This window comes from Scatophagus argus, chromosome 12 (genome assembly GCF_020382885.2).
Source record: "Scatophagus argus isolate fScaArg1 chromosome 12, fScaArg1.pri, whole genome shotgun sequence".
Classification (NCBI taxonomy): domain Eukaryota; kingdom Metazoa; phylum Chordata; class Actinopteri; family Scatophagidae; genus Scatophagus; species Scatophagus argus.
The window spans coordinates 14,587,108-14,613,955 of NC_058504.1; the positions used below are offsets into that span (position 1 = coordinate 14,587,108).

General features: G+C 40.4%; 5 protein-coding genes across 14 annotated transcripts in view; 1 reads left to right on the plus strand and 4 right to left on the minus strand.

Moving 5' to 3' along the window:
- gabrb2a (gamma-aminobutyric acid type A receptor subunit beta2a) overlaps positions 1-1,155 on the minus strand; it is a 30,323-nt gene extending 29,168 nt beyond the window's left edge. Inside the window, exons 1-3 of one of the 2 annotated variants that reach the window (XM_046405951.1) lie at positions 892-1,155; positions 668-768; positions 175-242 (exon numbers count right to left, since the gene is read on the minus strand). In XM_046405951.1, the coding sequence (XP_046261907.1) occupies positions 175-242; positions 668-768; positions 892-965 (243 nt within the window). In that variant the 5' untranslated portion in view covers positions 966-1,155. The remainder of the gene's footprint in view (positions 1-174; positions 243-667; positions 769-891) is intronic. The other variant, XM_046405950.1, reaches the window with a different exon arrangement.
- Positions 1,156-1,209: 54 nt separating this feature from the next.
- On the minus strand, positions 1,210-8,924 carry gabra6a (gamma-aminobutyric acid type A receptor subunit alpha6a). Of its 2 annotated transcripts, none has more exons than XM_046405965.1 (11): positions 8,792-8,924; positions 7,931-8,037; positions 7,736-7,803; positions 7,080-7,300; positions 6,900-6,982; positions 6,662-6,805; positions 5,645-5,797; positions 5,285-5,535; positions 3,549-3,793; positions 2,112-2,181; positions 1,210-1,994 (listed from the first exon to the last, which is right to left on the minus strand). In XM_046405965.1, the coding sequence occupies exons 3-10, from the start codon at positions 7,736-7,738 to the stop codon at positions 2,160-2,162; spliced, it is 1,122 nt and encodes a 373-aa protein (XP_046261921.1). In that variant the 5' UTR covers positions 7,739-7,803; positions 7,931-8,037; positions 8,792-8,924; the 3' UTR covers positions 1,210-1,994; positions 2,112-2,159. The 2 variants fall into 2 exon arrangements, with proteins under 2 accessions (XP_046261921.1, XP_046261920.1); XM_046405964.1 differs by having other exon boundaries at positions 7,736-7,822.
- Positions 8,809-11,404, plus strand: nudcd2 (NudC domain containing 2). Its single transcript, XM_046405968.1, has 4 exons — positions 8,809-8,997; positions 10,309-10,357; positions 10,443-10,594; positions 10,806-11,404. The coding sequence occupies exons 1-4, from the start codon at positions 8,809-8,811 to the stop codon at positions 10,887-10,889; spliced, it is 474 nt and encodes a 157-aa protein (XP_046261924.1). The 3' UTR covers positions 10,890-11,404.
- Positions 11,220-15,585, minus strand: ccng1 (cyclin G1). The gene is made up of 6 exons (XM_046405966.1): positions 15,366-15,585; positions 13,753-14,016; positions 13,398-13,651; positions 12,947-13,025; positions 12,532-12,642; positions 11,220-12,327 (listed from the first exon to the last, which is right to left on the minus strand). The coding sequence occupies exons 2-6, from the start codon at positions 14,014-14,016 to the stop codon at positions 12,136-12,138; spliced, it is 900 nt and encodes a 299-aa protein (XP_046261922.1). The 5' UTR covers positions 15,366-15,585; the 3' UTR covers positions 11,220-12,135.
- A 647-nt stretch (positions 15,586-16,232) lies between these two features.
- LOC124068057 (septin-8-A-like) lies at positions 16,233-25,888 on the minus strand. 8 transcript variants are annotated; one of them, XM_046405959.1, is made up of 11 exons: positions 25,685-25,876; positions 24,168-24,292; positions 23,738-23,852; positions 23,434-23,629; positions 22,685-22,871; positions 22,427-22,588; positions 21,852-21,948; positions 21,474-21,642; positions 20,011-20,143; positions 19,729-19,916; positions 16,234-16,986 (listed from the first exon to the last, which is right to left on the minus strand). In XM_046405959.1, the coding sequence occupies exons 4-11, from the start codon at positions 23,598-23,600 to the stop codon at positions 16,932-16,934; spliced, it is 1,158 nt and encodes a 385-aa protein (XP_046261915.1). In that variant the 5' UTR covers positions 23,601-23,629; positions 23,738-23,852; positions 24,168-24,292; positions 25,685-25,876; the 3' UTR covers positions 16,234-16,931. The 8 variants fall into 8 exon arrangements, with proteins under 8 accessions (XP_046261910.1, XP_046261915.1, XP_046261916.1 ...); XM_046405960.1 differs by lacking the exon at positions 25,685-25,876 and adding an exon at positions 25,323-25,430; XM_046405954.1 differs by lacking the exon at positions 24,168-24,292 and having other exon boundaries at positions 16,233-16,986; positions 25,685-25,881.
- Between the last annotated feature and the right edge of the window lie 960 nt (positions 25,889-26,848).

Below are 26,848 nucleotides of genomic sequence, written 5' to 3' on the forward strand. Positions count from 1 at the left end.
ACCTGAGTAAAATATATTCACAAGATGCCTCAACCTGGCTCAGATTCTCCCGACTCTCTCGCATGCAATCACGCACACTGACCGGTGACAAGCAGCCCACTTCAGAGGTATTCCAGCCGTGTCAGGCACAATTGGCAACATTAAGCGGGGTAATAAACATAAAGATGCACCTACCATATTGACTTCAGAGACCATGTCTATGCTGGCTATGTCTATATTCATTCCCACAGCCACCGGCGCACCTGTGAAGGAAAGGAGGCGTCAGTACAACATGCATATGAATAATTCTCTCATCATATTAAATTGAACAAATTCGTGACGCGCGCTCAGGTTCCTCTCTGCTTCCCTCCACCTACAGGAGGTGCATCACCAGCCCGAGCAAAACAAATCGGCTTTAAACACGCAGATGAGCTTAAAATGCTGTTAATTTCATGTTTTTAGAGGAATGATCAAACATTGATGGGCAGGATGGGTTACGTTAAAAGCCTGTCTTATCTCCCAATCAAATGGAATATGCACACCATTTTTCATATCCTAATTAGAAAGGCCTGTTTCGCTGTGAAGTGGTGATTATGTAAATTAAGGCAGATTTTGCGATTCATTAAACATGTATTGCACGTCAGGAGGGCGTGAAAACATGACATTCAGTTTTCAATTTGCTCGTTACCTCCGAAATCTGGCCTCAACCGAATGTCGTATCCTTTCATCAGTCTGTCCACTGTTTCTTTTACCAGAGGCATATTGCTCGGATCCTTGATATCCTTGACGCTGGGAAGGAGAAAAAAAAGGTGGTGTAATGCAGAATAGCTTATTAATATCACACGCAGAGCACGCTTTAACAGAGCGTATGTGACATACAAGACAGAGGATGAAAGATGCAAACGAGATTACCTTTGAGCCCAGACAGAAGTCACAAGTAAGGAAAAAGTCAAAATCCCAAAGTGGTTTTTCCTGAACCTCCCCATCGCAACAGTTTTTGAGGTGGTTTCCCGATGCGAGTGAGGAGAGCGCACATCCAACTTACTCCAGACAGCGCAGAGGAGCCAATGAGAGGCGCATGCGTGCAGCCAGCCCAAGATCAAAGAGTGGAGACTGATGATGGTGGATGAGCAGTTTCCATTGCAGAGAAAAATATTAAAGGGACAAGTGGTTGTGCGTATAATGAAGAAACAAGCATTTACGCCAGGAGTGAAATTAACAACAACGGCGTTCATTTTAGGCTCCTTTTATTTTTACGTTTATTACACGGCAGATAAGTCTGTCCATACTCTGACAAGGTCAAACAATGGGATGAAGGGTTAAAGGGGTTAACATGTCAACTTAAGATCAAGTTTATTCTTTCAGATTTTTATGTCACAGGACGTGTTAAGTGGCAAAAAGAGAGAACACCATTCCATCCATCATAGGTAGACGCTTTATACACAAATACCTGCGCCAAACAATCAACACCATCCATACCAACAAAGAAAACTCTCGTGTCATCAACACTCATGCGGATTGCATTGTACTCCTCTTCCCTGCAATGATGTTTTCAGAGGGTCTGCAGTGGATCTGAAAATGCAAGGGGAGCACCAGAGTGCCAGAGCAGAAAGGCGAGGTGTGTGTGTGTGTGTCGGGGGGGGGGGTCAACCCCAACCCCACAATTCATTTTCTCTGCGTGGCTTGAACATTTTTGAAGCCACGCAGAGGGAATGCGAGCCTCCACTAAATTGCCTTTGATCTTGTTGTAGTGGGAGCGGTGCTTCTGTAGAGGGCAGGCTTCTGAAAGCATTGGTTCACTGTTGCATCACCACCAGTTACAGCCATCATAGATTATATCATCCACTTCTTTTTGATGTGTTTCTTGGTTTGTGTGTGTGTGTGTATGTGCGTCCATGTGTGTGTCTGATTGGTGTCTGTCTTGCTCCATGGGGCCTCGAGAAGTTGCTGTTTGAGGCCAATGAAGGACGGCTCTTCACCTACTGATCAGAACACAGGTGGGCAGTGGTCACAGCCTGTGAAATGAATAGATGTGTGGCAGGAGAATAAATGAGTTTCTGATTCATTGTGACTGCTGAGAGCTTGTTGAGAGAGAGAGAGAGAGAGAGAGAGGAGTGTGAGGTGAGGCTCACTGGGTGCTGAAGGTCTCTCCGGCTGCACATGCCCTTTTGCAGGTCCTCTTAGTTTTCAAGCTCCACGTCCCTGCAAGAGCAGAATACAGCAGAGTGCAAAATGTGAGAGGGGCTTACAGAAACCTTTTGTCTCTTTCCACATTCTCAGTCTGCAGTATACTGTGCTGTGCTCCCTGTCCTCTCAGTGCCTTCTTCAAACGCACCAAGTGAGAGACGCAGCCAAAATATGTTAAAAGAGGAGATGTGGTGCGGCTGTTTTCATGCTCTCCATCTTGACTCTCTCTTTACTCTCCACATTATGAACAAAACAACCATAAAAATTCTCTGACAGGAACATGAGAAGCATGATGAGCATATTTGCACTCTCCAGTGTTACATAACACACATCTTTCTCTCTCTCTCTCTCTCTCTCTCGCACTGTATCTCTCCTTTTCTTTCTTGGACATGGAGCTTTGTGTTCTATAAGTGGCTCACTTATAAACAGGAGACTGAATAGTTCTTTTTCATGTACTAAATGTACAAAGTAAGCTCTGGTTTTATAGCCTGTGAGACCTACTCCCCTAGGAGAACCAGAGTTGTTGTTAAAAAGGCTGCCAGCCTTCAGGTAAGCCTCATATAAAAGAGGAGAGCAGTTATTGTTCCTCTAAAACTATCATAATTAGATTGAGATTTGTGGCTTTATGAGTATACACATAAATATCCATGGTTTGATCTTTTTCAACTTCGTTTGTACAAGAATGCTGGATGCCCTCCAAGTGTCTCTGCTGTTTATACTGTTTTACATGAAAGGCCTTTCGGATCTACTGCCTTGACTCAAAAGGTTAAAGATGAAACTCTAAAGTCTTATCCATGGTTAAAAATAGTATTAGTTTGTACATTTCTGTCAGTGGCTCGACATGGTAGGGCTCAGACCTTCCCTAAATCTTTAGGTTTGCAGAAAAAAAAGAGACTTAAATTTTCCTTTTTTTTTCTTTTAAATTATGGACAACTTTCCCACCTCAGATATCCAAATATTATTCAGATAAAACAGTATGAGAAGAGATAACCACCCTTTTATAACTGGTTAACACATTCAATTCATTCACCTGTTGTATTAGGTTGTGGGAAGAGTAATTGAAGGAGATGGTTGATGATATTTTATATTTTTGCTCTTGTCAAAAAACATGCGAAAAGACCAAAACAGACCATGTTTTAGACCAACCATGCTTAGCTTACCCTGCTGTGGTGCTCAACTCCAAACTCACGTATTTCAATTCTTTATAAATAGGCCAAATGCACAGTCCTAGTAATACCCTACAACAGCTACATCGTCAGGGTTTTGCTTCACCTACGTGCCATCAATACATTGTTGGATTTTGATTTGTTGTTATAAAAAAATATAGGATATCATCAGACCCTTGAAACCATACCAAGATAACTGAAATTTGACAAATGTACCTGGCACTCTCCATGGTGTCCTTGACCAGGTAGATGTACCAGTAGACCAGGTTGAAGAGGGCGAAGGCCAGGGGGAAGAGGACACGGGCATACTTGTCAATCGGGCTGGTGCCAGCCAGCTGTGGGATTTGAGGAAAAGCTGAGCCCTGCTGGAGGAAAATCGGCATCGGAGGAACATCTCCTGGCTCACTGCGGCACACCGAGTGGTTTCTCTTCTTTAGGCCTTCCTGAGGGCTGCTGTCCAACTGGTGGGAAGTGGGGAGGGGGTGATTTGGAGAGATCGCACAAAAAGGTGAGACGGGGTTAGTGTGAGTTATTGTGAGTTTTCTGCACAGTGTGGGAAAAAAGATAGATAATGTAATAATAATTTAAAAAAATGCGGAATTTCTAGCCAGCAAGTACATATATGGTGATTTTAACATGCTGGGGTCCTGTATATAAGCCTGGGAGTAATGTTTGTTCCCACAGGAGCCTTCTCTCAATAGAATGCTAAAATCCCTATACAACGCAGCAGGTAGTTTGTTGGATGCCCATAGGATAGTTAGAAGATTATGCGGGGAGGAGTGCTCGAGTTCTTCTCTGTTCTCACACTGAGGCTATTTTTAAAGCATCTAACTATGAGCCTTACACATGAGACAGATCCCAGGAGGGAGCTGCAGTGGCTTACTGTATTAGCATAAAGCATATAGCTAGAGATGAGAGCACTACAATAGCACACATTACTATTTAATGTGCAGTGTGCCCTGAATGGGAAGAATGCAAGATGCAGTGTGACTACTTGGAAATGCACAGAAAGACCTCCTATCCGTGACATGATTTCTTTTGTCTCTGTATCTGAATCTGCAGCTGCTTCCTGTCAGTTATCAAAATCACTGCATCAAACTCTGCGACAGTGAGGAGACTCTGTACCTCCAGTCATCATTATTAGCTATGTAAATGTATGTGAGATGCCACGTGATGCAACTCACATCCCTTCTTCATAAGCTGATGCTGCAGAGCAGTCGCTTTCATACCGAGCTTAGGAACAAAACCTGCTCAATAATAATCAGTTCTCATGGCAGCAAAGCTGGCAGTTAAGATGTTTGTGGTTAAGACCTATTTCTAACATTTGTCTTTAGCATTTAAAAGAGTTTTGGGATATGAGCTTAGTTGCTTTCTTGCCAAGAATTTGATAATTGGATTTGCAATTGCTGGCACAGGGCTAAAAGAAAGTGTGGAGTTAAGACGATAAGATAGTGCTCTTATGTCTGTACGTTAAATATGTTGCTCGAGCCTGCAGTTGATTAGCTTGGCTTAGCATTAAGACTGGAACCGGGGGAGCAGCTAGCTAAGCTATGCCACAGTAAGCTACCAGGCATGAAGTGGGTGGGTTTTGTGGGAAAATGTGATGACAGATATTTCTGTGCGCCAATCAGAGTTTGCGACATTTGAGTGAAAATGTAAAGACGGTTGTCGATTGCTAATGTTGCCAGCATTATCAGTCAAATGGGATGAAACATTAACAGCAGAGATGGAAGAAGGAAATTTGTTGCAATTTTAACTGTTAAACTCCAGCAGATACCAAGTAACTTGAGGATGTTCTAACTGATGTTTATTTTGTTGTGAATATTTCATGTGTTTCTAATCATTTTGTATGTGCAAACTTAACCAACAAAACTCTTTTACGTGTTTTTCTGGTTCTACAAGTAAACACCAGGTTTTAACTATGACAGTTCAGCTTGAATCCAGTTGCTTACCGAAACTGTGTCTCCATCCTCGCTGCTGGTAGCCAACACCTCAAGCTTGTCCTGTCTAGCTTTCTGCTTCTTCAGACGGTGGGCCTGCAGGGTAGCAAAGTAGTTTACGGCTGCAAACTCAATGAGAGCTGAGGCCACAAAGGCAAAACACACAGCAATGAACCAGTCCATCGCAGTGGCATAGGCTACTTTGGGAAGTGACTGACGGGCACTAATGCTCAAGGTGGTCATGGTCAGCACAGTGGTGATGCCTGGAGAAAGACAAGCATTTATAAAACACACATGAAAATGAATTGTAAAATCAAACATGGTTACATACATGCATATTAATGCCCAACATTGGTAGGAAGAAGGACATACCAGCAACTGTGCGAGCAGGGACAGACTCTTTGTTGATCCAAAAAGAGACTTGTGACAGCACAACGACCATTATAAGAGGGATGTAAGTCTGTATGAGGTAGTAGCCCAGCTTCCTCTGGAGGTGGAAATGGACCACCTGCACAGAGTAGTGACCTGCAAGACAAACAGCACATGTAAAGAGAGCAACCATGAGGGACAGAGCAGGGTAGGACAGAACGGATGCCCTTGTCTGCCCTTGAAACTGCATAGCTGCTGAGAGAATCATATTGATATATGGCTGCTGTTGGCACTGGAGTAGTCTGCAAACGGTAACACAGCATGTGAGAGACAAGGGTAAGGAAGAGAGGAAGGACGGAAAGGAGGACGGAAGGAAGAGAGAGACACAGTAGACATTTGGAAATGGGATAAAGTCAAGAGGAAGGAGCAAGTGAGGTGGGGGGAGGAGGAGGAGTGTATACAGTGTCAGATATGTGTAACACTGCCCTGTTCTGTCTAAGCACATGCATGCAGACATTCACAGACCAAAAACATGTAGCACACACACACACACACACAGATTCTCTCTCTCTCTCTGTATCATCTCAACATTTTGGTGCCTGCCTCATCCCTTTCCTCACTATTCCAGGAATCTGCTGGATTCACAGCAGGGGAGCACTCTCTTTCTCCTGGTGAAGAGAAAACACACACACACACACACACAAACACACTACTGCGTCTGTCCTCCTTTCTGTCAGTGCATTCACTGGGCTTTAAATCCCATAGTTCTTTTTAAAGGCACAACATATGCATTAGGTCTGATCACTTAAGAATCTTACAGTAGATGACTGCTCAAGAAAGCTTTGCTTTTCGATCAACTCTAATATCACTAGAGCAATGGACACTAGAGTTTGAAGAGACACTTATGACCTCTTTCAACTGTCAGATTTATCAGCTCAGAAGTATTTTTTTAAGTTAAACATTTAGGTGCAGGTGTGATTGCAACGGTGTCCTTATGAGAAGAGTAATGTGATAACTGACCTGTGTTTGATTTGAATATCTCACTGGACAATGTCTGTCCCACCAGATCGTACTGCAAAAGACTTATGGACTCCTTGGGACACTCAACAGATGCTACTGGTCCCTTCTTCCAAGTATACACAATTTCATTGCTTGTGTAGGCATCTAAAAAGGCACAGACAATTAGGGAAAATTTGACAAATTAGTGAATCTGGGCAGCAATAGTCTTAAAGTTTACGAACACATCTGTTATACTTACAGCTTCCAAATCTGAGAGGACAGGCATGTCCATCCATGGGGAAGTCAATCAGCCTCATTGGACATTCGGCGCCGATTGTCAATCTAACAGCAACACACAAGCCTGAGTTATTTTTTCCTATGAACCCATGTCCACAAAAGATCTCATCAACCCTGCCTTAATTATACAATGTAAGATCACCTCATGGTGTAGAGGACAGTCCCATCCTGCATGATGCGGAAGAGTTTGTTTGGTGTGGTCATGTTGTGAGAAATAGACTTCTTTGAGTTTCGGAAGAATGTGTCTGGCGTCCAGATCTTGTCTACCATGCGGTTATTCAGCCGCAGGATTTCAGTTGGGCCCTCAAATTTCAGCCTCTCATCAACCCACGTCTGACGGAAGAACATGTCCATGGTGTACTCCTGATGCATGAACATAAGAAGTTAGTGGATGTAAGACTTTGGGTTCTATGACCGATACTACCCTAAATTTTAAGTTTGAAGTTAGAAATTTGTCAAATACAAGTCCCATCATCATTCGTCAGCATGTATAACACTAAACAGGCTTTTCAACTTGCTGTGGAAGGTGTGCAAAGATGACAAGGCAATGATGGATGCCACTCATCTCCGATAATCATTAATCAATCCATTCAGCCATTGCCTGTGTCTGACATGTTGTCATATTGATTTAGAGGCCATCAGCAATAGAGTTATAGGGTTGGTCAAACAGATTAAAGCTCATTAGATGGTCTCATGGTAGACTGCCCGTAAGGCAGGCATTCAGTGGTCACTGAAGCACTGTTATCTCCCACAGTCAGCTCACATACACTACATCTCCTTACAGCAGTGGTATCTTACCATCTCAACGTCTGAAACAGGTCCAAAGCTAGTGACAAAGATGTCTGTTTTCACCTCTGTGACACTACCTGCAACAGTAATTAACAACTGTACAATGCACGGGGGGCAACACAAGATTTATCTTAAATACACTGCATAAAACTCTTTAGAAACAAGAATTAATCAAGAATCAAGAAGATTTAAAGTCTGATTTACCTCCAGATCCAGGTCGCAGTCTGTTGTCATAACCATCCAAAAGTTGATCCAAAATACGAGTGATGTTGTCTGAATTAATTTTATCATTTCCACTCACATGACCAAGACTGCAGAAAAACACAAGGTTAAACTCCCAGGCTCATTACACTTTGACCTATGTTCAAGCGGTGAAAGAAGACTTACCTTATCCAGCAGATAAATGTAACTAAAGTTAATATCAAGAAGGCCATCCTGGACAGCATTTATCAACAAATTTGCAGTCCACTCTCTGAACAGCACATACTTACAAGGAAAGTAAAGAGAATAGGACTACAGACTTTACTGACTTTACTGGTGTCGTGTCGCCGGTACGTATATATAGGGGGGGCAGGAGGCACTAAGGCATGAACTGTAATCTAATTAACAGATTAGTAAATCCACCTTATTTTTAGACAAACAAGGGATTCTATTAGTTTCTTTTAAAGCCAAAATAAAATAAAAAAAACTAAAGTCAGCGCAACTCATGAATTCAGGCTAAGATAATGACAATAAATCACTGACGGAATTACCACAGGAACTTTGTTTTTCATGTTGTAGTTTATTTCACCAGGCGGTAGATGGCACTGCATCCAGAACGTTATTCACATCCGGAACTGAAATCCATTGAGAGAAGAAGAAGTTTCGAGACTAAGCGAGGGGTTGGTGGACGTGTTGAGGGAGAGCGCTGCCCTAATTAAGAAATACTGAAACTAGTATAACTTAATATGTTCATAACAACGGTCCTGGAAAGCAGCTGATAAGAGTGGTGAAGGCTGACCGCTGTTAGCATAACGTCTCTGTTTGTCAGATACAGTGTGCGTTAGTTAGCTGACGTTAGCAGACCTGTCAAAAGCCGCAGCATGTCAGTGCATTTCGAGGAGAAGAGCGGCGTCGTCCCCTGCAAGACACCGTGGGGCTCCTGGTACCAGACTATGGAGGAGGTCTTCATCGAGGTCAATGTGCCTCACGGGACGTCAGCCAAAGAGGTCAAGTGCCGTTTGGGCTCCAGAGACATAGAGCTGCATGTCAGAGGGGAGGAAATATTCAAGGTGAGCTCCTGAAGTGATTTTGGGGATTTTTCTCTTGTTGGATCAACATTACTTTATTTAAGAGAGAAAGTGAGCATAAACAAAGAGGACGTGGGATCTAGTCTGATGACACTCTGTTGAAATTTTCTGAAACGGTTTTGTCTGCTCTTTGGTCGACTATTCATTGAATCTAGCCACTGTACGTTTGTTACTCTGTGCCAAAAATACCAACAAAGTAAATCTGGTAGAGAAAAACGCATTTGTCATTTATACAGATCAATATACAGCAATATACTACAGAGTATACTGAAAGTAGGAGCAGTTTTATGATAACTCCGAGCAGGAGAAACATAGACGGAATCAATAAAATAGTGACCATGGAAGATTAAACAAAAAACCCTTTGTTTGGACCAGACAGCCCAGATCTTCTTCCACATATGATCTTCTGTACAATACAAAAGATGAGAACTATTCCCAGAGTTCATTGTAGATTTTGTTTTATTACTGGCGCAAAGAACAACAAAACCAAGATGGCATCCGGACAGCAGCTATTTTTTTTAAAAAAATAAAAGAAATTAATACTTATATTACCTTACAGACTGTTTCCTTTCTTTCTCTCAACATACGCAACTGCTCCAGCCACTCCACCTGTGTCACATCACGCCATTTTCTTATCTCCGCAATGCAATCAGTCTATTCATTAGTTTCAGTCGTGTTCCATTATTTCCCCCAAACCGTCTTATCAGAGACATTACGAAAAGGCACACATTACCCTCGAACAGCCTCTTCTCAGACACTGTTATTGTTTCTCTCAGTCTTTTCTGCCTAAAAACAACTTGGTCATTTGTTAATATTATACATTGTTGTATGTGAGTTTAATTATACATTTTGATTGCACACAAATATTCACATGATAATCATAGTCCAAGTGTTCTTGACAGTGGCGGAGTAAGTATTTAGATCCTCCTTATGTCAGTAAAAATACCACAACAACCCTCTTGTGAGGCGACAGTGCTAACCACTGCACCACCGTGCCACCCAAAAGTACCAATACCACCTTGAAAATAACCACTGTAAGTATGCAAAACTAAAGGTTCCACACACTTCATTGTCTTTTCTGCTGCCAAAATCGGCTAAAAACAGGATTTCACCCACCTGTCTTCATCTAGGCCTACTCAGTCTCCTCAGTAAGACTTGAGTTCAACACAACTCACAGTTGTACTTCTATGTATTGTGACTTGAAATCATAAAATCATCATGACTCATCATGACTTGCTATGTGGACATATATTAGACTCACAATCAATCTCTCTCTTTTTTACATTCTGTCAGGGAAAGTTGTTTGACACAACCATGTCTGATGAGGCTACATGGACTCTAGGTAGGTTGCACACATCTAAGTAACTTAGATTTCAGTGTACAAAACCACCCATATCTCACTCCTGTTGACCTCTTTCTCTGCTTAGAGGACAAGTGTCTCATTCGTATCATTCTGATGAAGACTAACAGAGAGGCAGGGAACTGCTGGTCCTCCCTGCTGGAGGGGGAGTACTGTGCGAATGCCTGGGTCCAGGACCAGATGCAGAGAAAGCTCACACTGGAGAGGTTCCAGCGCGAGGTTAGTTTGATTAAGTGTCATAGTGAATGTAGCCAGAATGTTATTACTGGTTATCAGATACGTGCTCGTCTCCCTCTACACGTGACTGCTTTTTCAGAGTTGTAAATTATAATGGCTTTATTAATGGTGAATTGTAAAATGACTGAAAACTGTATGTGTGAGTGGCAACAGGCTTCTCAAATATGAATTAACTGGACTTGCTTTTTTCTAGAATCCTGGATTTGACTTCAGCGGGGCAGAGATCTCTGGAAATTTTGCTGGTGGTGGGCCAGACTTTTCCAGTTTACAGAAGTGACTGCTTGCCACGATGCCAAAAACCTGCTATGAGCTGGAGATGCCCGTTCATTGAACATTACTAAGGACATCCATGACGAGCAGAGGGACACTGTCTTTTTTTAGAGGCCTTCAGAAGAACTCAAATACTGAATGACTTGATTGTTTGACAGAGATGCTTTTCGTAGCAGCCCTTTGGTCTGGCTTGTTTTGGTTGTGAAGGACTGCTATTGTTTCAGCCCGATTTGGCCAAGTTGCTGAAAAAAACAGCCAATGCAAACTTATCTGTCTGGTTGTAAGAGGACTTTGATATGTTGTTGTTTTTTAATAAGAAGAAGAGTGTGCACAGAAATAGCTTTTCAATAAAATTTTATTGAAAGGTACAAGTGTGTAGGTTAACCAGATGGCGCGTTCAATCAGACATTTTGAATTTTTCGTCGCTAACAGATATTTAAACTAGACAGGGAAACTGGCAAAGAAAATGCAATACATATTTCAATCCACATTTCCACTGCAATGACAAATTGTTTTTTTTAACACATCAAGAATCTGTGAAAACAACTCATCTGTAGCCGTTGATGACATCAGCCCGAACAGTATGATTAGCCATACCTGACAGGATGGTCACTAGCCTGGGCTCACCAAGAACTCCAGAGCTCCCTCGCCATTTCAAAATACAAAAAGAAAAAGAAATCATCACCTTGGGTAGGAGTGTGCATTCAAGACAGTTTAGCAACCTAGGGTGGGAGTTAAGGACTTTGGGTCCGATTTCTTGGTTCCATTTTTGCTGTTCACAAAATCCTTCTCCCTCCTCTTCCACATGGTGGACTGAGGACCTAGGTGGTTCTATACTTATTTGCTTAAAACCAGCAACCCGTTCCAGGAAATACCAAACACCTCGGTACGGATTTGAACAAGTACATACTGTACACTTGTGCAAGCAACTCAACCAGGAAAGTAAAACTTAGCAGGATGGTAGCAGATAAACCTCTCACAAAGCATTACTCCTTGTCATTGGGGCAGATGAAATGCAGTGTGCTTGATCAACGCATGACAAAAAAATTTGAGGAAAAGCATGAGATTTTGAGTTTTTCCTTAAAGAAACCCATCATCACAGATGAAGATCTGTAAGGAAAATAATCAAGAGTTGTACACGGGTGACCATACTGCAAGAAAGTTACCCACAATTTACATCCAATCAGAGCAAAGATCCAGGGGCAGTTGTCAGTTTTCTCTGCATATAAGGTCACCCGTTTGTACCTCTAGGTTTAACAGGCTGACTCGGGTATGGTGGGAAGATGAGCTATCTTGTAGTAGCTGTGCTTCAGCTGACGTGCAGTTCTTCCCGAAATAGTCCAGCGCAGCCTCTGGCTGTTAGGCCTGGAGCACTTGGTGGAGGCATACTCAACCAGGCATTTTCCAACCACCTCCCGCACACAAACCAGGTCCCCATCTCTGATCTGCATAGAAACAACATGCAATGTTAGATGTGGCAACAAAACAGAGCATCTGTATCATATCTTAATGTTAACCACTTTCCACATTACATTAAGAAACCTTTGGGCTCTAACCAAACAAAGCAACACCTGAAATACTTAAAAGAAAAAAAAAATTACTGAGGGGTTGATTAGTTCGGAACACATATTAAAGATTGTTGTACTTACATTCAGCTGCAGCTGCAGACTTTTCAGGGCCTCTACTATGTTGTCACTGTGCTCAGGGTCATGTTGTTCCTGTGCCTCGTAACACAGGAGAGCCATGGCAAGCAGAGATGGCTGCAAAGAAACAGTATTGATTCTTAATCACAAAAAGACTGCCAACAGTACATATGCTTTAAAGAAATGGCAGAGAAAGCATTTTAAAAAAGAATAGGCTCAACATAGATGGCCTTCATTATACCTGGACTACCACTACCCATTATTATGGTGCAAAATTAAAGCTGATTGATTTTCAATCAAATAATTACCAAAGTGGAACGGCTGGATACCTTTGATCTTATGAATTAGTCTAATACAATATAATGCCATCCGAAAATAGGTCATCTTTGAAAATATTAGCAGACCAGTTATTTTGGCCTACCTTGATTTTGGAGAAGACAAATGAACAGTGACAGGCTTTCAGCTGAGCTTCGAGTCTCTCAAGACTCAATATCTTCTTGCTGTAAAAAGAAAAAAGTGCTTTCAGTGTCAAGACTGTAACTCAAGATGGATGTAAGGCAGAGCTATTTAGATTAGACATCAATCTACTTCAGTCAATTAGTGACAAAAAAAAAAAAAAATCACTTTATTTTCAGATTTTAATTCAAGTACAACAAAGGATTAAACAGAGGATTTTAAAGAGTTTTCTCAGATGTCACATGTCTAAAAACCTACATCATTTCAAACTGGGCTGTGCCTGTTGGCCTTGAAAATATTTCTGGCTAATATTCCCCGATAAAGTCATATATGAAAAGACATATTTTAGCAGAGTAAATATAATCTTGTTGAGTCATGGTTCAGCCCTGCAGGTCAATGTGACCGTCTGTCCTTACCTCTCAGTGTCGAGCTGCTCCTGAATGTGACTGTGAAAGAGCCGGAGAAAGCGAAGGGCTGTGGGGGCCTTCACCTTCCAATAGAGCTTCTCCATGATGATCTTCTCCATCCTTATCATGTCAGACACTGTAAAGCGATTCTGACTGATGCGGATCAGGTCGTTGGCCAGAGGCACGTTCTTCTCCTCTTCTGAGGACTTCACGGCAATGTAGAAGCAACACAGGCCCACACAGGACAGGTGCTTTGGCTGAATCTGTGGAGGACAGGACGGAAAAATTAAATTATAAAACTTTACATTTTTATTTCTAGACAGTCAAGAAGATGTATTTTCAAGGCATCCATACATTTACATACCTTCATTACAGAGAGGAATCGATCTAGCAGGCTGATGGCCAGAGAGAAGGTGTCCGAGTTGAAACCAAAGAACCTGGTAAGAGAGAGCAGGTCCTTCACCTCCAGCTCCCTCAATCTGGCGGTCATCCTGAGGCCATTGTCCTGAGAGCCTTCAATAAGCCTCAAGCCACTTAACTTGGGTTGGTATCGGCCCTCCAGATCCGTCAGGGCCTTCAGCTGATCTGCAAATGGCTGTGCTCCAAGTCCCGTCACTGTGTCAATCATCTGTGTAAATATGGAAATAGAACTGAATAATGGTAAATCAAACTAAAACAATATTTTGACCTCAAGTCTTTATACTGATAATATGATCAGACTGTTTTTCTATAAAATAGTTATGTAATACTTTATAACCACAGGAATGGCTATATCTACATATACCAGAGCTGAAAATATTATTTGGTTAATCACCTTATATGTCTTATATAGATGCTAAAATGAGACACTGTGAATGGCCATATGTATGTGGACATGATGACCCAGCATGTTGAGACACCAACAGTTTAATTCTGCTATGACTGAGATAAACTAAATATTTGCCTATGTGAACTAAGACCACAAAAGGACACATTCACACAATTTCAAGATAATCAAATCCCAGCCACTACATTTTAGCCTGATATATAACTCTCTGACGTAATTGACACCATTTAGGACCAAGGCAAAAACATAATCATGAAAACATAAATAATATAATCATACAAAAATTGCACTGAATGACATCTAACAGATGTTAATATGCCACTACATCTTATGGACCTAGGATACAGTACCGATCTAATAGCAATTATATGCTTAGAGTTAATATCAAATTCTCCAGTTAGTTCATTTTACTCCAATATGACAATTCAATTCCGAATATAACATTAATTGAGATTACTAAACTGAACGGATCTGGATTAAGAGCAATGCTCAGGAGTCTCAGAGACATGGCAGTAAGTTATCAAGTAACAACCCGTCCCCTAAACAGCTGTCATTAAACTGGACTCAACTGGACTAGACGGGAGTACATAACAGGGACATGTCTTAACTTAACAATATTATATCACTCAGATTTCTAAAATATACATACATATATATTCATGTTTCCTAAAATATACGACTCAAACTGCTTGGAAACATACAACAAAATTAGGCTTTAAATCAGTTGAACAGGCCCTTTCTTTGTCAGGGCAGGACCTGCGTCATGTCAGGACATGTCCCTGCCATACACACCAACCAGAGCTAACGCAGAGCCTCATGACAACAACAAACCCAAGTGATAAAACTCGGTTTACACCGCAAAATGTTGACTAAATCTTTCGGATGCAAAAGAACGGGCATCAGACAAGTAATTTTGATATGCTTTCTGAAGATAAAGTGGAAATAACAAACTGGGTTAACGTTAACCTCGTAAACGTTTGCTACAACCGCTAACGCTAACATAACATCTATTTCCAAAGCTCACAGCGTTCGTGTTCTTAGTTTCTTTAAAGCCACGGACATGTTTTGAGATTTATAATCCGTAAATACTACTTTAAGTTAAACATACGGTTAGTTAACATGCTGTGTAAGGTTGGTTGACGTTAACTTACCTTGGCTTATGTTCCGTTGCCTTTGATAATGTGAAAAAAACAGAAATGGAAAGAAGTCTCCCCGCTCTTGAAATAAGCGAGTGAAAAAAAAAACGTTTAAAACTCAAAGAGTGTAAGTATGAACTTTCACTAAAGAAAGTTTTAAGCATAGGTTAATTTCTGCCTATGCACACCCCCCTACCCTTGGTGTAAGGCGATGGGGAAAAGGACAGTTTGGGTTTTAATGCAGGCATAAAACCAAGCCCATGCCCTAACATGGGGAGCTTTCATTGGCCATCGACTAATGACGCTCGTAATTCTACGCTTCGATTGGATATATTTCAAGCCATTCACCATTAAGGTCCGCCCTTTTCAAGTTGGAGAGCCAATCGCAGTTGGGGAGAGGCGGTACAAGACTGAAAACTGCGGCCTACTGCGTCTCTTGTCTTATTATGGTGACACATTATATCAAATCAATACACTAAAATCACTTAAACTAAAAAATAATAATAATAAAAAAAAAATGCAGTGCCACAATAAACATTACTTGACTTGGTTTATACGTTAAATAAAATAGAGACTAAGAAAGAGTAAACCGGAAAACGACGCAAAAGGGTAAAAATAGTAAAACCATAAGTGAATAGTCTGGAAAAATGCAATCAACTTTCTTTACATACATAAATAATTTCTTCAACTTTTATATAACGACTGCTTTTATAGGCCACGCGTCATCACATTAGGCTATCTCTTCTTCTTTATAAATGGACACCTACTGGCAGGTTTCTGGAACAGTCTGGAAGGATCATGCTGAGACCACAGATTACCACAATTTGTTTTCTGTCGACATTTTCTGAGTTTTCTGCCTAAAAGTGCAGTTATGGAGAGAACAAGCCACATGTACAATAAAGTAACTCTTTATTGCATCAGGATACACAAATCTGCAAGTGGGCCCACACACACCCACCGTGTTACTAACATTCAGAGATTTGATCCAGAATTTACATAGGCCTACAACCAGGCTTAACCACACATATATATCTATATATATATGTATATATATATTTTTTTAAACTATAAAATATTCCTAACCAGATCTTTTGTACACAACATAAGGGCCGACACGTGAATATGATATGACAACTTTTACAATGCCTAAAGACAGTATTTGTACTATTAAAGTGCTATTAAATCATAACATAATGTACTGTCTGTACAACATTTACCAGCAATATAATGTAGCTTTATGATGTATGTTTCACAGTGTAAATTGTCATCGATCAAAAACTACAAGCATAACATGGCAAATGAAAGAACATTTTTGCACAACAATTTAGAAAAGTGGGGTGGGGGGATTTTGGCAATGAAGATTTTTTAATACTTTCAGGAATGAAGGTTAGGAGCCATGCAGAGACCATGCTACAGAGCGCTGCTTAAAAGCTCAAGGGAGAGTTTAGTAGACATGGAAGACTTAAGACTGACTTACTTCCAAGGATATTAAGTGCATTTCTATAAAATTGTTGTCTCACAATGTAAAAAATAATACACTCCATTGTTAGTCTGTGATCTTATGATGTGGTAGAAAGTCTTCTAATTCAAATTCCTTCCTGAGGTTAGGGAGCACGCAGATGGAAGACTAAAGAAGCTACAAAAAGGAAAGAAAAACCAGGTCATTCATCTGAACAAGCAGCTCTACATATTCATTAAAGTCATTAGTCAAACCTCAACAAGATATGAAATACAAAAATGTATTACAAAGGATAATAAAGTTTAATAAACATTCTGTTATTTGTCCTATTTGCTGCCACTGTCTGAAGGCAAAAAAAACCTGACCCTTGCATTAAATGGATGCTTTCACAGGAACAGTCAGCACTGTGAATCATTTCAAATCAGAGAACCACATTTTGTCATACAATGATGACAACAACTGCACAGCGAAATGCTTTGAATCATGCAAATGAGAGTTATGATGAGAATTCCCACAAAACTGAATGAGTTAAACCGACCAACAAATGAACGAATGAATGATGTCAAGTTGGGTTTTTCATTGTCATTATTTATTTGAATGTAAACAAAGGCAAAAATATTTGACTCATTCCAGACTCACTGTAAAATAATTCAGTTATATTCTTAACAACTTTGCATATAATGGCATTAAATAGTTAAATTGTCTTACTTCCAACTACCACTAATGCAAAAACCATTTTTTCAGTGCTTTTATGTGCATTATTAGACATTCTGACTTAAAAAGCCCTACTGGAGACCAGTCAACTTGTAAATAACTGCATGTATAAATACACAAATGCTTACTGCATGTTAATACATAACATAACTCAAAACCATCAGTTCAACTCGGTCAGTAACTGAAAGACTCCTGTTCTATTTCCACTACGTTTGTTTCAATGAGAAGCAGAGACTTAAATATACGACAGGAGATGAACACACATTCATGACAAGAACATAAAACAACACAAGCCACACATTATGAAAACAGTCCATGGACTGTGTGTCTAGCAGAGTCAGCATTGGGGACAAATTAAATACACAGAGCAAAGCTACCTCTGTGATCCATAAGTACACAGTGGCTTTATGGCCATCACATTATTCAGGCTGACATATGTGCACTGTGACACTATGTCCACACATACAGTGCAAGGAAGTAATGTCAGATTGACAGTCTCTTTTCCCATGCTGATGGCAGACACATTCTTGGTTTCCCTGGATGTTTCATCCATAATTCAACTGAAAGGGGAAAAGAAATTGGACAAAATATGGACAAAAATAAGGAAAGAATAATGAAGGATTTGAGGCATGGTAGAAACCAAAGGAATAAATGAATGAAATGGGAATGCAACAGTGTTTGGGGTGTGACTTCTTTAAGCATCCGCTTCTTTTCTAAAGGCATACATTTTGGGGTTGTTTTTAAAAAAAAATCCTCATGGAAACCCATTTGTCCAAGTCAGATTTAAACCCCATCCATAGATGGGCTGAAATCAGATTAAAACTCAATTTTCAGAGATGTCTGTCAATCTGAAATCAAGGTATTCACTTGTCTGTAAGGTCATTTTCAGCAAGACACATAACACTGACACCATGTCAAGAGCACAGCTAACCAACCATGACTGTGCCTCCAAAAATGGCTGCATATGAAAGTCAGCTCTTTCTCTCGCTAATGCTGGTGAGACAGACACATTCAGAGATTCTCCATTCATGGAGACCTCAGTTCACTGTTTTGGTTGCTTCCTGGAAAAACAAACCGTTGCTTTATTTGAACCATAGCAACTAAATTTCCTTGATCCTTGATCCTAAAGCAGATAGATTAATCCAGCTACTATCTGCAGTTTGAAAAACGAATCAGGCTTGCTTTAAATGTTTAACTTACCCACATGCATTTTCAACATTGTTTTTAACATACATTCCTCATCTTCAACAGCGTCTTCTATATGACACATTTTAGGTGAAATCTTCTTCTACATACTTTTGTGCTGCTGTAATGATTTACTAATATGTATTTACTAATTTTTCTAAAACGGGATTATAAAGCATAGGTAGGAGGCATCATCAGCTGCAGCATTGCAGCGGTAAAACATGTAGTAGAAACCTGTTGATATCCCATCTTTGGCGATGTGTGGCTTTCACTCTTAAAATTTTCACCCACATGGCATTAAAACCAGTAGAAGCCGCCATTAATAGTGAACATATTAGAAGGAACTATTTTAATTTCATCACATTTGTTTTGCTTGTTTTGGTTTTTTTCTAATCATTAAGACAACTTTGTAATTGTGGCTTTTCAGTCTTGAGAATCAAAGTATGTATGTAAGATTTTGAGCGCACATAACCATTCATGACATGTGATGTTTCCACCTGCGGAAATGATTAAGGTTTTATGTGGCACATCTGACTTATCATCTGTGTTGCACACAGCATGGGCATCACCCAGACCATTCACATGTAAACAAAAGTGCCCCTGCCTGAGATGCAGTCTGGCAGGTCAGCCCGCAGACAAGTAAGCATCAGGCTGTGTCATGCAAGCTGCGACCGTTCCTACTATGTCTGGGCGCACAGCGTCAGTCCGAATCTGTTCCTGTATCAGTTTCTGAGCCAATTTGGCTTCCGGGAAGATAACACTATGTCATTAATCCCATTGTAACCCCCCCCCCACCCTCCGCCATGCACAATCAAGCCCACACAGACTGGCTGAGAGAATGCACATCATTGCTTGTGAATATAATGCACATGTGACACATATTTGAGTATAATGTGTATCTGACAAGCTTTTCAATTATTCTTGTGTGTTTTATTAATGCTTGCTCTGAAAACCACGGTGTATGAGGAAAGCCATTTGAGCAGCAGTACAAATCAAATACATTGAGAAAAGGCGACTTACTTCTTCTTGTCCTTGTCCTTCTTGAATGGTTGTGAGCAGCCTTGGAGAGCCTGTCCCATCAGTGTCTCAGCTGCAACCTTTCTTCTGTTGAAGGCATTCATCTCTTCCTCCAGTTCCCGTCTTTTCTCCTCCAGATTTTTCTTTTCTTCCTGGTGCATCCGCTTAAGCTGCTCAAACCTGTCATGGAGCTTATGATGATGATGGTGGGACAGGGTTCAGTGTGAGACAAGTCAAACATGGTATGTTTCAATGCGTAGTTTTTTTTTATGATGGTCTCAGTACCTCTTTTTCCTTTTCCTTCAGCTCTGCTTCTGTTTCCTTGACTTTGTTGACAAACATTTGTCTCATCTCTTCCTCTTTGCGTTGCAGATCCACAAGGAATTCCTTCCTCTTGGCTTCGTATGTCTCCTGAAGACTGAAGATCATATAAGTTCAAACTTAGCTTGGTTGTAATATAAATGTTTACAAAGCGGAGATTAATGTATCACAAAATTAGAATGGATTGTACCACAGAAACCAGTTCTTATGCAGAGCTTAGTATATACTAGTTACAAACAGGAACTGCCAGGCATAACTGCTGCGACGAAACTGGCTTGTTAAGGTGTGACCCATTTATAAAGAAGAGCAAAAGAGGCAGCAGTGTTGACACTTGACCTGAAACCCAGCAAAAATACGACTTAATAGTGATGAAAACTGGGAATATTATGAGTTAGACATCAAAAAAATAAAATGCACCTGAAATTCAATATATTATGACTTTTAACATTAATTAATTAACTGATTGTTGACGAGCTTATATGCATCCCTTGGTCACTAAACGAGTTAATTTCAGAGTCTGTGATTCTACGGTGACTTTCCGTTTACATAAGTGATTACTTATGATTGGACAGATGTTTCCTAGCAACTGATTTAAACATTACTAACGTGTTAACTGAGACAATCCACAAGTCTAAACGATGCAGCCTGATCCAGCGAATCTCTCGTCTGAAGTTAGCTAGTAGTTAGCTACTCTACAAAAATGGATTTAAAAATAGCTGATTCAGCCTAATCTGAACTCCCTCTGGGATATTGTGAGACTAACATATTGTCTGTCGTATTATGAATACAGGAGCTGGATTTACTTCAGTTTCTCGCCAATATTAGGGCATGACAGGGGCTTTACTCAAGATATGAAGGCACTAAAAGGTTCAGATGCATCAAAAATATAACCAAAGACATCAATTAATTACACTATTAGTTGCATATTTACACTAGAGTCTAAGTAGACACATGAAGCTTTACATGTCTCATTTAAACTCAAATTGGCTGGTAAAAAGAGGAAAGCTTTATTATTTCCTTAAGTAAGTAAAACAAAACTTAATTTTACTCTTCAATTTGCCATTCACTTGTTTATTTTTATTTTTCAAATCCTTAGTTTTCTTACTTTTCTGGTTTGTGTCTTTGAAGATACTTGGTGAAGTTGATGAAAGACAGATTTAAAAAGTCCACAAAACACAGAATTCTGTCAGAGCATTTTGTGTGCTCTTGGATCCCCGACACACAAAGTGGCCTAACCTACTCTGGAGAAATTACACCTGAATATAGCGAATTCATTTGTTTACATCTCACCAAATCATATAAACGCAGATTTGAATGAGGTCTTTCTGAATGACATAATTTAGCAGCGCCGCTTAGCAGCATAAGTGAGCTGTTCCAGTGAAGTAAGTTGCCCAGATGCATCACATCACCGCTATCCCTAATTTCACCTGAATGACTGGCTGTCAGGGTCGGTGTCCTTGAAGCCCATCTCTTCTAGCTTGCAGCGACGGTAGAGCTCATAGTGCCGAGAGTGTGTTTGCTCTCTGAGATCCTCCATGTTCACACGCAGTAGCATCTCCCTCAGCTTCACAAAATCACAATGATTTTCATTCTCGACTGGGGGAGAAAAAAAAAAACAAAACAGCTCAGTCATTTCACCTTTTGTACTCGCTGAAAATTTTAAAGGAGAACTTAAAGGTTACTGAGGTCATCATGTTTATTTCTCAACTATAAAACAATAATAGTTCAACAGCAGACAGCTGGCTAAACAGCTGTACTGTTTGGGGTACTTTTAAGTGCATGTCAAATCAATTGAGCACACTCACCCTGGACTGATCCCCAGGGGTACAGCCTTGCTTTCACCATCTTATTTCCTACTTTAACATCTTCTACACTTCCAACCACAGCAAAGGGAAGATGAGTCTGCAACATATAGCACTCATACTGTTTACTATATGTTTGAAAAAATATGGTAAAAATAATACTTCTGTTGTCATATCCAGAATTTTATTGTGCTGGTACAACATGCTTTTAAATGTAAGTCAACTATGGATTCAAATTGTACTACTACTACTACTACTACCTACTTTATTAGAAAACTCAAATATGAAATGGTTTATTTACTCTTTTATTTCTATGCTACTGCTGTTAATACTTCTATACCACTATATTAGTACTATTTCAATTTTGCTTGAATTGCTGAAAACATATGAAAGGTCTAGAACCAGACCAACAAAATGGCTCAATGAAATTCCCCAATAGGTCCTAGAATACTAAAAGACAGGAGGAGACTCAGTAAGATTACAATGGTGGAGATAATGACAATGAATGTTGTCTTGTGAAATACAAAGGTAACATGTCTTGCATTATGTATGTTTGTCTGCATGTTTCTAGGACTCACGTTCATGGAGGAGTTGATCTCTGCAACGGCTTCATCTTCTGTAGGGAACTGATAAATCTGCACACCATTACTGACCAGCTCACTCATAATCTTAATCTTTAACTTGTCCAATTCACTCTTGGATACCGTGTCTGCCTTTGCAATAACAGGGATGATGTTCACCTGCATGGAAAAAATAAGAAGAACATAAGAAGGTGACAGACTGAGGAACAGGGAACATTAACTGCTGAAATAAACATCGCCAGATTCTGACTTTACTTTGCTGTCCAGTTTCTTCATTGTGACAAGGTCGAGGGACTTCAGGGAGTGTCCGGTGGGAGCAATAAAATACAGGCAGATGTGGATTCTTGTGTCATGGCAGTTAAACAAGGAGCGTTTTATTTTTAGCTCCTCTTCAAGGTACCTTTCAAACTGGGCATCGATATACTCAACAACGGGTTTATAGCTGCACAGAAAGACAGCACAGACATAAAACAGAAGCATCATTATTCAACCTTCACACGTATTAACATTAAAGTTTACATGCTTTTCCAAGCTGTCAGAGAGACATGTTAGTATCGCAGTTACAAACTCTGCCACTTCAGTCTTGAGGCCAAAGAATGCCCTCTTTTTTAACTCCCTGCTGTTGGAGCACTCAGCTGTCTATTGAGATTGCATTAGTTCTATCAGTCATTCCCATAATCTCTTTTTTTCCCTCCCAATTCACATGCCAGAAACAGGCCCGATCTCCTTCTGAGTTCCATACTCTGTAAAATACCAAAGCGAGAGAGGGGCAATGATTAATATCTGGTGCTGATATAACCAAGAGAAACTTCCATTGTTAGCTCTGTTAATTCTTAAAGATCAATACTGAAACAGCACTGAAATTTTCTGTAAAGTTTTCTTCAACATTTTAATAACATTCCCTGTTTTTCCTTCTTTGTGCTGGACAGCCTCTTCCTTTTTTGATCCTTTTCTTCAGCACACGGTCTTAACTGAAAGTCACAGACATCTCCGAGACTCTGTACCTGTCCTCTTTGTTGATCTGGTCTCCATACCCCACAGTGTGCACGATGGTCAGCTTGAGGTTGACATTGCTCTCCTGCAGATCGTACGTTTGTGGGCGCAGCTTTACCTCACTCTCATAGTGACTGGCTTCCTCATTTTCAAATATTGTATTGAAAAGAGTGTTCATTAGCGTTGACTTGCCTATCCCGGTCTCACCTTTAAAGAAAAAAAAAAGTGAGGGACAGACTAATTCAGCATTACATCATGTGACATTCACAGCACCAAGTTTTCTGGGTTTTGAACCCCTCCAGGGGTCAGACGTACCCACACAGAGGATGTTGAAGCAGAAACCCTGAGCGACTGATCTGCTGACCAACTGATCTGGAAGACTGTCAAACCCCACATGGCCTCCAAGCTCAAGGTTTCGCTTTTCTTCATTCTGAGGTATTTGAAAACACAAGACAGTGGCATAAAGACTATATTAGAATAGTATAATATTTCATCATATCTTCGTAATGCCGACCATCTAAACAAACGAACAAAATAATTGGTAAGGTTTAAAAGACCTCTGTGAAGATTCTCAGTTATCCAGGTCTTGGATGTGTCATCCACATCCAAGAGTTGAGTAAATCTTCCACCTCTCATCCAGAGGCTCCTTCAGACTGAACTGAATCTAAGTCCAGTTGCCTTTACTGAACTCCACATACTTTAACAAACCCCCCCCCGTCCTGTCAGATCTCATCCCCACATTCACCTTTCAAGCATTCTTCGCTAATGAGGTCATGTCTCTCCTCCACTTAACACACTGAACAGGCCGTCCTATAAAAAGCTTCTGTTTCTATGTCACAAACCAAATTCCTCCAGTAAAGACACACCAATCTGACAAGAAAACAAAAAAAAAAAGATAAAAGATTCATTTGAGTTTTGCAGCAATAATAATGATGTGATGGTAACAAAAATGTAGCCTAACTAGCAGTTTTAACAGCTTTAATGCTGCAGACATTATTGGTCTTTTGATTAGAAGTGTGCCTTTATCTGGAACAGGACCTAGCTAATACTGTCATCATCTACTAGTAATTTAATTTTTTGACTAATAGATTAATCATTTACACTTATGTCAGGAAATAGTCACCATTTCTTCAGAGCCCAAAGTTACTCCTTCAAAACGCTTGTTTTTCTCAACCAAAAGAAAAAAAAGACTTCATTTACAATAATAAAAACAGAATAATATATGAGAAAGTTGGACTTCAGTAAATTAGCTATCAGAATAGCTGAAGACTGACAATCATTTAAGCAGTACTTTTACTCATGTTGGATACTGAGACGCACGTGGACATACTTTCCATGCGCATTAATATGGCAGTGAAAAAACACTGAAGCATCTGAATCTCTACGTGCATACTACTGCTATATAAAATGGATTTTGGCCAGAATGCCTAAGCTGGGAAGTGATCCAGTCCTCCAGACTCACCCTGGGATACTGGCATCTTGCAAAAGGCTCAACATGAGGACCAGGATGTGTTCAATACAACAATCATCCGTTTCAGCCCATTTCTTTTCACACACACACACAAAGAGCTCTTTATTTAGATGTTATTTCACAGGGTGGGAGGATATCCAAGCTGCTGGCTTCCCTGGTACCCAAAACTCCCGTCCACAATGAGACAAAACCACGCACTACCGTTACTTAACAAAGTCTTCCATCATTTGCAGCGCTACCTGCAGTGAGTCAACGTAAATATACCTGGCACGTAGGCCACCGCAAGTTATGATGGCTTTAAAACCATTGCCACGAATTACACGTCTGGCTGATCCATACTTAGGTTTTCACTGAGCGATCCAGTGGAGCTAGCTAACCACTTGGAAGAGGATGCTACTTATGTTTATCCTCTTAGCTTTAGTCTCTTACTGCCCGCTGCTTGCTCCTCTCGTCCTGCCACTTCAGCAGTCGTGTGTACGCTACACCTGTGAGAGTTGACACAGTAAACACGTCGTGCTGTTTCGGTTTGGATGCTCAAGCGCGACGACGTATCACTTCGACTGAAACAGACAATCCTTTTTTCTTTTTTTTTACCGCAGTTCATTAGACATAATAAGCCATGTCATCATCACAACCACCGGGCAGCATTCTCGACATACTGTACCTCTCATTACAATCACCTTGCTGTCATGCATACACCTGAATGCCTCCTGGTTTAATACCTATTTCTGCTCCGAAGAGACAAAATCATAGTCACTACAGGCCCGCAGACAGTAAATCATTGTACTTACTGCGAAGACATCTATCTCATTGGCCGCCATCGTCAGTATAGTGGCTGTGTGTGGGGAATTATCAGCCAGACCTGCTCAGCACATCTCACAGGGGCAGAGTAACTCCTCTCAATATGGCCACTTGGAGGCTGCACCCCCTCTGTGCTGGAGGGCGACATTACAGCAGCTCCAAACCTCAGCCCTCATTCTGACTCTGAAGGAGCTTAGCACACACTCCTTTATTCATTTATTTCCTCAGCAGTTATGTACAGATAACTGCTTTTTACAAGCTATCATGGAAACAGTTCTTCTTCCTCAGAACTGATGAAGCTGCTTGGATTAGCAGCGAAACGTCTTCAAGCCAAATCTTCACAAGTCCAGATGCCTTGCTTTAACTCTTTGAGTTCTTCTTCCTTTTCAGCTTTTCTCCTTTAATCAACTTTGAAACCGTTTTATTGTCCATGACAGGTTTTAGGTGTCAGGCTTCCAACAACCACAGTAGCCCATTAAATAATTTTATTTCACATTTCAAGTGTTTCCAAGTTCATTCTGCTCAGGTGACTGTGTAGCCTCGCTGTGGCGGGAAGTAGGCCTCACTTTAGCCTAGCCTGGTACACACTTGTACTTTATAGCGTTACTTCCATTAAGCGCTAGTTAAATTACCAGTTAATATTGTGTATTTTACATTTTAGGTTTTACATGTAAAGGAAAATAAGCAACATATAAAATGTAGAGCTACCCAAAGTCAAATGTTCCTCTAGCTTAGCTTCACTCTATCAGCCATAACATGTAGCATAAAGTAGGCCTACTGCATGAGTAATTAATGAGTAATTCTGCTGCTTGAGAAGGTCTGTGAACTCTTTTGATGTTTCATGCATGTTATTGTCAATCTCCTATAACTGAGTGAACAGAGTATTGTGACAGTGAGGTTTTGCTAGTTTTGCTCAAGAGAAAGATTTTTGAACAGGTTACAAAAGCACTGAATAAACCAAATTGGGCGTACATGGTTTCACACAAAAAGTTTTTGTTGAGATTGGTTTCATATCATTCATACTGCTGTGGTGTTATGTTTAAATAATGCTTACCTGCTACGGAATAATGATTTTCGAATAAACCACTTTTCAAAAAGTTATTCAAGTTTTTGGGCTTTTTTTTCCTTTTCTAGCCTTGGAAAAACTTTTTTTT